Source organism: Mirounga leonina, unplaced genomic scaffold (genome assembly GCF_011800145.1).
Source record: "Mirounga leonina isolate KUSES-001 unplaced genomic scaffold, KU_Mleo_1.0 Mir_151, whole genome shotgun sequence".
Lineage (NCBI taxonomy): Eukaryota > Metazoa > Chordata > Mammalia > Carnivora > Phocidae > Mirounga > Mirounga leonina.
Genome location: NW_023270377.1, coordinates 91,735,699 through 91,746,622, shown reverse-complemented (window position 1 = coordinate 91,746,622; position 10,924 = coordinate 91,735,699). Strand labels below are relative to the sequence as shown.

General features: G+C 38.8%; 1 protein-coding gene across 1 annotated transcript in view; it reads right to left on the bottom strand.

Annotated features, from left to right (window-relative positions):
* The window catches only part of LCT (lactase), a 49,642-nt gene extending 42,458 nt beyond the window's left edge, over positions 1 to 7,184 (bottom strand). The window contains exon 1 of the mRNA XM_035008134.1: positions 6,142 to 7,184. Coding sequence (XP_034864025.1) covers positions 6,142 to 6,781 — 640 coding nt within the window. The 5' untranslated portion in view covers positions 6,782 to 7,184. The remainder of the gene's footprint in view (positions 1 to 6,141) is intronic.
* Positions 7,185 to 10,924: the final 3,740 nt, after the last annotated feature.

Sequence of the window (10,924 nt, the reverse complement as noted above, 5' to 3'; positions counted from 1 at the left end):
GAGGAGCAGAGGGATAGGGACAAGCCGACTCCGTGCTGAGTGTGCAGCGTGACAAAATGCTTGATCCCACAACCCCGAGATCACAACCTGAGCTGAAATCAAGTCAGAAGCTCAACCGACTGAGCCACCCAGGTGTCCCACCATTAAATTTTTTAAGTGTACATTTCAGTGGCATTAAGTACATTCACTTTGTTGTGCAACCATCACCACCATCCATCTTCAAAACTCTTCCAACATCTCAAACTAAAACTCTGTATTCATTGAACAGGTAACTCCCCATTTCCTGTCCCTGGTAACTACTATTCTACTTCCTGTCTCTGTGAATTTGATTATTGTAGGTCCTTTGTGTATGTGGAATCCTACAATAATTGTCCTTCTGTTACTGGCTTATTTCACTTAGCATAATGTCTTCAAGGTTCATTCATGTTATGGTATGTGTCAGAATTTCATTTCTTTTTAAGATCGAATAATATTCCATTGTATGTAAATAGCACATTTTGTTTATCCACTCATCCATCCATGGGTTATTTCAAACTTTTGGCTATGTAAATTAACACTGCTGTGAAGATAGGTGTATAAATACCTGTTTAAGTCCCTGCTTTCAGTTCTTTTGTGTCTGTTCCCACAAGTGCTAGATGATATGGTAATTTTATGTTTAATTTCTTGAGGAACTGCCATACTCTTTTTCCATACTGGCTACATTATTTCACACTCCTGTCAGCAATGTATAAAGATTATAATTTCTCTGTATCTTCACCAACACCTGTGATTTTCTGCTTTCTAAAATAATAGCTATTCTTATGGATGTGAAGGGATATCACATTGCGGTTTTGATTTGCTTTCCATAATGGCTGAGCATTCTTAATGATTGAGGTGATTTTTGTATATAGTGCAAGGTTAGGGTCCAACTTTGTTCCTTTGTATGTGGATGTTCAGTTTTCCCAGGAACACTTGTTGAAAAGACTCTCTTTTCCCCACTGAAAGTTCAGTCTTTGCACTTTTGTAGGAAATCATTTGACCATATAGGCAAGGGTTTATTTGTGGGCTTTCTGTTTTATTCCATTGGTATATATGTATGTCCTTACACTAGTACCACACTATTTTGATTATTGTAGCTTTGTAGTAAGTTTTTAAATCAGGAAATGTGAGTCTTCCAACTTTGTTCTTTTTCTTTTCTTTTTTTAAAAGATTTTATTTATTTGAGAGAGAGAATGAGAGAGAGAGAGAGAGCATGAGAGCGGGGAGGGTCAGAGGGAGAAGCAGACCCCCCGCCGAGCAGGGAGCCCGATGTGGGACTCGATCCCGGGACTCTAGGATCATGACCTGAGCCGAAGGCAGTGGCTTAACCAACTGAGCCACCCAGGCACCCCTACCTTGTTCTTTTTCAAGATTGTTTTGGCTATTTGGGGTCCTTTAAGATTCCATACATATTTAAGGATGGATTTTTCTATTTTTGCAAAAACTGTCATTAGGATTTTGATAGGGATTTTATTGAATCTGTAGATTACTTTGGGTAGTACTGAAATCTCAACAATATTAAGTCTTCCAATCCATGAACAAAGGATGTCTTTCCATTTATTTTTGTTTTCTTTACCTTCTTTCAGCAATGTTTTAAAGTTTTCAGTGTACAAGTCTTTTGCCTCCTTGGTTAAGTTTTAAAAATAACTGTTTTAAAAAAGATTTTATTTATTTGGAAGAGAGAGAGAAAGAGAGAGATGAGCAGGGGCAGAGGGAGAGGGATAAGCAGACTCCCTGCTGAGCAAGGAGCCTGATGCAGGGCTCAGTCCCAGGACTCCAGGATCATGACCTGAGCTGAAGGCAGATGCTTTACTGACTGAGCCACCCAGGTACCCCTAGAAAATAACTTTAAAAAACTACTTGTTAGAGGGAGCATAACTTGGGGCATCTGGCTGGCTCAGTCAGTAGAGCATCCAACTCTTTTATTTTAAACTCTTTTTAAAAAAGATTTTATTTATTCATTTGAGGGAGAGAGCACAAGCAGGAGAGGCAGAGGGAAATGGAGAAGCAGAGCGAGAGGGAGAAGCAAACTCCCCGCTGAGTTGGGAGCCCAAAGTGGGGCTCAATCCCAGGACCCTGAGATCATGACCTGAGCCGAAGGCAGATGCTTAACCATCCGAGCCACCCAGGCACCGAGAGCATCCAACTCTTAATCTCAGAGTTGTGAATTTAAGCCCCACATTGGGCATGGAACTTACTTAAAAAAAAAAAAATGAGGGAGCATAACTCCCCAGTCATTAAGTGTAAGCTGTGTATGGTGACTTCTTTCCAAAGAGTGCAGGTTGGAAAGGAGGAAAAAAGAGTAACTTTACCCTAGAGATACCTGACAAATACAATCTCAATTAGGTGATCAGGGTCAACTTCAACAGTATAAATCATGTTGATGGTATGTGCCCTTGATATGATATGATGAAAATAGCACTTTATTCTCTAATCTTCCTTCCTAAAACTCATAATCTCAGCCTATCCATGAGAGAAATATCCAACAAATCCCAATAGAGGTAGTCACAAAAGACCACATATTATATTATTCCATTCATATGAAATGTTCAGAACAGGGAAATCTATAGAGACAGGAAGCTAATTAGTGGTTGTTTAGGACTGAGGTGAGAGAGGGGAATGGGGATAGTAGGATGATAGTTGGAGCCCCATGTTGGGTACAGAGACTACTTAAAAATGAAATCTTTAAAGTATACAGTTCAGTGGTTTTTAGTATAGTCACAAAGCTATGCAATCATATCCACTAATTCTAAAAGTTTCATCACCAAAACCAAAATTTCTTATCCATTAGCAGTCACTTCCTGTTCTCTCTTCTAGCCCTAGACATTGCTAATCTACTGTAGTGTCTCTATGCCTATTCTGGAGATTTAATATAAATGAAATCATATAATATGTGGTCTTTTCTGACAAGCTGCTTTCACTTAGCTTAATGTCTTCAAGGTGCACCTGTTTTGTGGCATGTATCATTCCTTTTTGGGTAATTAATATTCCATTTTATGTATACACCACATGTTGTTTATCCATCAGTTGAGGGACATTAGGGTTGTTTCCACTTTGGGTTATTATGAAAAATGCTGTTATGAATGTTTGTGATAAGTTTTCGCCCGGACATTTATTTTCATTGCTCTTGGAGATATACCTAAGAGACGAATCATTGAGTCATAGGGTAACTCTAAAGTTTATCTGTTTGACAAACTGCCAGACTGTTTTCCAAAACAGCTGCACCATCATTCATTCCCACCAGTGGTGTGGGTTCCAAATTCTCTACATCATTGCCAACACTTGCTTTTGTATGTTTTGTTTTTATTACAGCCATCCTAGTTGACCTGAGGTGGTATTCTATTTTAATTGTTGGATTGAGAAGTCACTCACTGGGTATTTATTATAGTATTTTGCTTTTTTTAAAAAACAGTTCAGTAATTTTTTATAGTGTTTTGCTTTTAACCAATATATTTTATACAACTTTTTTGTGTATATTAGGTGATATATTTTGAAAAGAACAAAAGGCTATGGGATTGGACTAAAAAGGGAGAGGAGAATAAGAGAGAGAAAGAAGAAAACCACCTTTGGGAATAGGAAGGAGACTGGAAAAAGAATTTATTTTGTGTCCTGCATTATATTGGGGTAGAAAATCTAATGATATTGATGAAACACAAAATGAAGGATGGGAGGAATGAGCAGCAGAAGAAAAGGAAAATATGAGCTTAAAAAGCAGCCTTTAGTAACCTGATGAAGATGAAAAATGGAATCTGCAAACATTTTAATAAACATGTTTATATAGTTTTATAATCAAAATAAGTCTATGGAGTCTGTCTTCAAAACAAGATAGATTTTCCTTTGTTTGAGATGAACCAAGTTCAGTCTTGCCTTCTTTCAAAGTTCATTTACCCAGTGCTTCTCCAGTAGAATTATAGCCAACAAACATTTACTTGCTCACCCTCTCCAAGGAGGGTTCTTTCCAAAGAATCCAGTTTCAAATTCAACCTCTCCTCATCTCCCACCCTCTACTCCCAGCTCACTAAAGTGACTGCTGGGCTTGTCGCTGTCCCCCTGCAGGGGCTCTTCTCTCCACCTGGAATCCTCTTCTCCAATCCATTTGCTAGATCCCTCCCTTGCTGTCCTTTCTGAGACAATCTTCCCGACACCCCCGTCTGAAATGGCCCTGTCCACACTCACACTTTCTTCCCTTGCCCTGCTTTCATTTTTAACATAGAAAAAATATTTGATCTCTTTATAATCAAATACATGCAAATGAAGCATATAAGAAGATAATAGTTTTCAGCTGTCAAATTACCAATAACAAAAATGATTACATCATTGAAGACAGGCTGAGTCGGGTCAGAGCAGTTTTAAAACTGTTGGTATACACTGGGGCGCCTGGGTGGCTCAGTTGGTTGGGCAACTGCCTTGGGCTCAGGTCATGATCCCAGAGTCCTGGGATCGGGTACCACTGTCGAGTCCCATGTCAAGTCCCATGTCAGGCTCCCCACGTCGGGCTCCCAGCTCGGTGGGGAGCCTGCTTATCCCGCTAGCCCTCTCCCCTCTCATGCTGTTTTTCTCTCTCTCTCTCTCAAATAAATAAATAAATAAAATCTTTTTAAAAAAACTGTTGGTATACACTATTAAAACTTTTCTGGAAGATAATTTAGCAACATGCTTTAAAGTCTTAAAGAATGCATATTTTTTGACCTAGTACTTTCAATTCCAAGAATCAGAAAGAATTCATCAGAAGGTAGGCAAAGGTTTATATATAGGAACATTCATTGCAGTGTAATTCATAATGGTGAAAATTAAATAAACCTATGTATAAAATAATATATATGGGGCACCTGGGTGGCTCATTTGGTTAAGCCTCTGCCTTCGGCTCAGGTCATGATCCTGGAGTCCTGGGATGGAGCCCCGCATTGGGCTCCCCGTGAGCAGGGAGTCTGCTTCTCCCTCTGACCTTCGCCCCTCTCATTCTCTCTCACATAAATAAAATCTTTAAATAAATAAATATTTCTCTCATTTATATATATATTATTTTATTTATATTTTAAAGGATTTTATTTATTTATTTGAGAGCAAGAGATAGAGATAGCCAGAGAGAGCACAAGCAGAGAGGAGAGGGAGAAGCAGGCTCCCCGATGAGCAGGGAGGCCGACTCGGGGCTCGATCCCAGGACTCTGGGATCATGACCTGAGCTTAACCAACTGAGCTACCCCGGCACCCCATGAAAGAAATATTTAAAACTCTGATCCCTTTATATGATGAGAATCTGTAAGACCATTGAAAATCATGCTCTCGGGACACCTGGGTGGCTCAGCTGGTTAAGCGTCTGTCTTCAGCTCAGGTCATGATCCCAGGGTCCTGGGATGGAGTCCCACATCGGGCTCCCTGCTCAGCGGGGAGCCTGCTTCTCCCTCTCCCTCTGCCTCTCCCCATCTGCTTGTGCTCTCTCACTCTGACAAATAAATAAATAAAATCTTTAAAAAAAAAATCATGCTCTCTTTCAATGAATTTTTAATAAAATGAGAATATACTTATAAAATATCTTAAGTTTAAACAGTAGGATTTACAAGTATGGCGCATATGTTACATACTATGTATACAAATATACATACTGCCCAAACCTACTGAATCAGAACCTGAATCAAAATTAGCTTTGAAGCAGGAATATGGACAATTGCAATTACGCTCTTCTCACTACCTATCAGTATATCCCTATTTTATCTGTCTTCTTTGCTGGAATGAAAACTTCAGCTAGAATGCATAACTTGCTTTGCAGGAGAGAAAGGGGAGACTGAGGGAGGACGGGCAATCTTGAAGCCTTGGAGAGTCGGAGGCAGGACTGGAGAAGGAAGGGCAGAAAGATACTCCGTGGTGGCACAGACTCAGGATTGGGGAAGGAGTGCTGAAGAGAGATTTTCAAAGGAAATGCTGGGCACTCTGCAATATGAGCCACTTGTGCCCCTCTCCATGGGGAAGTTTTCAGTACAATGTTATTTTCTCACTAATGAATACACATGACAAGATTATTGAAGGGGAGTGAGAAGAAATGCGAAGTCCTGCTGTAAGGAGGGTAGGGGAAGGTGGGTGATGAAGATGGCCAGTGGGTCAGCCATCAGGGTGGTGTGCACTTACCTTGAGAAGCATATTTTTCATGGTAAATCTCGTAGGCTTTTCTGTGGGCATCAGTGAGGGTCTGGAGACGTGAAGATCTTGATTCCTGTTGGGGAAGCTCTTTTATCACCTCCTCCAAGTCACTAAACGTGAACCAGATCTCAACCAGGTCCCCAAAGGAGTGGAAGGCGAATGTGGCATAGTCTGCAAAGAGATCAGCAAAGACTGCACCTCTCCGGATGGTGCTGGCAGGGAGGGTCCGTTGATGCAGAACGACCAGGGGCTGAAGCTGCGCTGTCTTGAGGGTCTCGAGGAATCGCCGGTAGCACTGCACTGTCTTGCTGTCTGGGTTCTCGGAGCTTCCTGCTGGGAGAAGTTGTGCCCATGGCAGAAATACTTTATAATGGGTGATCTCACTGGCATGAACACGCCTGAAGTACTCCGGCAGGGAAGAAGGCAGTGGTTGTTGACAAACATAAACGCTTTTGTCCTCTGCTGCAAAGTTAGAACCTTGGGTTCCTGGTGGACCACCCAGGTTGTACAGCAAGTCATTGGTGAGAGGACCAGCAGCTGAAATGAAGTTTCTATCAGATTCCCAATCTAACCCCCAGCATGAAAAGCTTAGGAGGACAATAAACACTGAATTCCAAGCCAGCTCCATTTTCAAGGACCTGTTAGGAAGTATGTGGAATCCTTACTTTTATAACAATAGCTAGGTTGTAAAATGCTAAGTGATTATTAACACTTAATATTTAACTGGGTTATCTATGGTAATGAAATCAGTGCACAGCTTACCAGCATAATATCAAAAATTTAAAGACCATAGAGATAACACGAAAACCTCAAACATCTCACATAATTTAAGCAGATGAGCCTGGAAAATGTATGAAGGGGAAAAGTAGTCCACATTTTTCCCTGAATTATGAATTATTTTAAAATTCGTTTACATAATAGAACAAAGGTGAATCCTTGTCAAGCCTTTCTCCCCCCTTAAAAATATGTAAGTAGGGGCGCCTGGGTGGCTCAGTTGGTTAAGTGTTGGACTCTTGGTTTTGGCTCAGGTCATGATCTCGGGGTCCTCGGATCGAGCCCTCCATCGGGCTCTGCACTCATCATGGAGTCTGCTTGAGATTCTCTTCCTCTCCCTCTGCCCTTCCCCCTGCTCTCTCTCTCTAAAATAAATAGAGAAAATCTTTTTAAAAATTATAAAATGTAAAGAAATATATATAAGTAAATGATGAACATTGTGTAAAAGATTCAAATATAGAAACATATGAAAAACCTGCAAATTCCCCTTCTCCAGCCCCTCTTGCCTTCCTCAGGTAAGCACTCTCAACACTGTGCTTCCTTCCAGTTTTCTTTCTTTCTGTAGTTCAATGATTATTCAGGAGTCAGAATGCTTGGGTTTAAATCTTATCTGGTGAAAGTTACTTAATTTCTCCATGTCTGTTTCCTCATTGGTAAAAATAGTGAATAGATAAGTTGTGAGAATGAAATGAGATCATTCTTTAGCATGTTTAGAACAAGGCAACTCAATGAAAACTATTACTAAATATATACAAATGCAAACATATGTAAGTGTATAACATTTTAAACGTATTAATTTAACGTATATGGGATTATGCCTTATGTATTGTTCCTCAGGTTTCTTTTTTTCCACCTAACAGCTTCTGGAACTCTGTCTATATCAGAATATATAGAACCACTTATTTTTAACAGATGCATAGCATTCCACATAAGAATGTACCCTAATTGAATCTCTAGCATATAGAACACTGGTTGATTCCTAATTTTAATGTGTTGCAAATGAATATCTATATCTATACATCTTTGTCTAGATGTATGACCATGTCTTTAAGACAGAGTCTTAGAAATTAAGTTCTGGACTCAATGTTATACACATTAGAATTTTGATTGAAATCCAAATAGTCTTCCAAAACAGGCTTCTTGAAATTTAAATCCTACCTAACGTTAGGGGGATGCCTAAATCTCTACTTTGCTAACACCTGTTATAAAACTTCACATTTTTCACACTTTGAAAGATGAAAATATTATCTTCTTGTTGATTTCTCATTTTTCTGCTTAAAGGGGATAGCTAGCTGTTCATGTTATACCATATATGTGTGGGTTTATTTCTGGGCTATTTTCTTCTCTTCACCTATGTGTGTTTTGGGGGCAATACCATACTATTTTGATTACTATAGCTTTGTAATATAGTTTGAAATCAGGGACTTTGATGCCTCCAGTTTTTTCTTTCTCAAGATTGCTTTGGCTTGTCAGGGCCTTTGTGGTTCCATATACATTTTAGAATTATTTGTTCTATTTCTATGAAAAATGCCAATGGAATTTTGTTAGGGATTACATTAAATCCATAGATTGGGTTGTATGGACATTTTAACAATGTTAATTCTTCCAATTCATGAGCATGGAATATCTTCCCATTTATTTGTATCTTCTTCAATTTACTTCATCAATGTCTTACGGTTTTCAGTGTACAGGTCTTTCACATCTTTGGTTAAATCTACTCATAGGTATTTTATTCTTTTTTTTTTTTTTTTTAAAGATTTATTTATTTATTTGAGACAGAGAGAATGAAAGAGACAGAGAGCACATGAGAGGGGGGAGGGTCAGAGGGAGAAGCAGGCTCCCTGCCTAGCAGGGAGCCCCATGCGGGACTCGATCCCGGGACTCCAGGATCATGACCTGAGCCGAAGGCAGTCGCTTAACCAACTGAGCCACCCAGGCGCCCTAGGTATTTTATTCTTGATGCAATTGTGAGATTGTTTTCTTAAATTCTCTTTCCAATAGTTCATTGTTAGTGTATAGAAATTCAACACATTTTTGCATATTGATTTTGTATGTTACAACTTTACTGAATTTATTGATTCCAACAATTTTTTTGGTGGATTCTCTAGAGTTTTCTATATGTAATATCATATCATCTGCAAATAATGACAGTTTACATCTTCCTTTCTGATTTGGATCCCTTTCATTTCATTTTCTTGCCTAATTGCTCTGGCTTAGACTTCCAATACTAGATTAATAAAAGTGGTGAGAGTGGGCATTCTTGTCTCCTTCCTGACCTTAGGTGAAGTTTTCAGCTTTTCGCTATTTGAGTATGATGTTAGCTGTGGGTTTGTTGTATATGGCCTTTATTATGTTGAGGTACATTCCCTCTACACCCACTTTGTTGAGTTTTTATCATAAATGGATGTTGAATTTTGTCAAGTGCTTTTTTCTTCATCTACTGAGGTGGTCATATTTTTGTCCTTCATTTTGTTAATGTGGTGTATCACACTGATTTGCAGATGTTGAACCATCCTTACATCCCTGGAACAAATCCCACTTGATCATGGTGTATGATCCTTTTAATATATTTTTTAATTTGGTGTACTAATATTATGTAAGGACTTTTGCATCAATGTTCATCAGAGACATTGCCTGTAATTTTTTCATTTGGTGACCTTGTCCGATTTTGGTATTAGGGTAATGCTGGCCTTATAAAATAAGTTTATGTGTTCCCTCCTCTTCTATTTTTTGGAAGAGTTGGAGGACTGGCATTAATTTTCTTTAAATGTTTGGTAGAATTCACTACTGAATTCATATAATCCTGTACTTTTGTTTGTTGGGAGGTTTTTGATTATTGATTCAAACTCCTTACTAGTAATTGGTCTGTTCAGATTTTCTATTTCTTTACGACTCAGTCTTGGTAGGTTGTCTATTTCTAGGAATTTATTTCTCCTAGGTTGTTCTATTTGTGTACAATTGCTCATAGTAGTCTCTTACCATCCTTTGTATTTCTGTGCTATCAGTTTTAATGTCTCCTCTTCCTTTGGATTTTGAGTCTTCTCTTTTTTTCTTGGTGAGTCTAGTTAAAGGTTTGTCTTTTGTTTTTTCTTTTCAAAAACCAGCTGTTTCATTGAGCTTTTCTATTGTCTAATTTTAGTCTTTATTTTCTCTTATTTCCTTCCTTCTACTAACATTTGTTCTTTTCTAGTTCTTTGAGATGTTAAGTTAGATTGTTTATTTGAGATCTTTGTTTCTTGATGTAGCTATTTATCCCTGTAAAGTTCCCTCTTAGGGGCGCCTGGCTGGCTCAGTTGGAAGAGTGTGTGAGTCTTGATCTAGGGGTCATGAATTTGAGCCCCATGTTAGGTTTAGAGATTACTTAAATCAATAAAACAAACAAAAAATAAGTTCCCTCTTTGAACTGCTTTTGCTGCATTCCATAAATTTTTGTATGTTGTATTTCCATTTTCATTTGTCTCAGGTATTTTAGAATTTTTTTCTTCTTTGAAATTGGTTGTTTGGTAGCATGTTTAATCTCCACATACTTGTTGATTTCCCAGTTTGTTTGCTTAAGGTTTTACTTATTTGAGAGAGAGAGATATTGAGAGAGCAAGTGGGAGGAGGGGCAGAGGGAGAAGCAGATTCCCTGTGGAGCAGGGAGCCCGACACGGGACTCAATCCCAGGACCCTGGGATCACAACCTGAGCCGAAGGCAGATGCTTAGCAGACTGAGCCACCCAGGTGCCCCCGTTTTCTTCTGTAATTGATTTCTAGTTTCACACTAGATTATGGTCAGAAAAGATGCTTAATGATTTCAATCTTCTTCAATTTATTGACTTATTTTGTTGCATAACATGATCTACCCTGGAGAATGTTCCCTGTGTGCTTAAGAAGAACATGTGTTGTTACTTTTGGATGGACTATCCTTTATAGGCCTGTTAAGTCCATCTGGTCTAACAGGTCATTTAAATCAATGTTTCCTTATTAGTATTTTGTCTGGATTATCTATTCATTG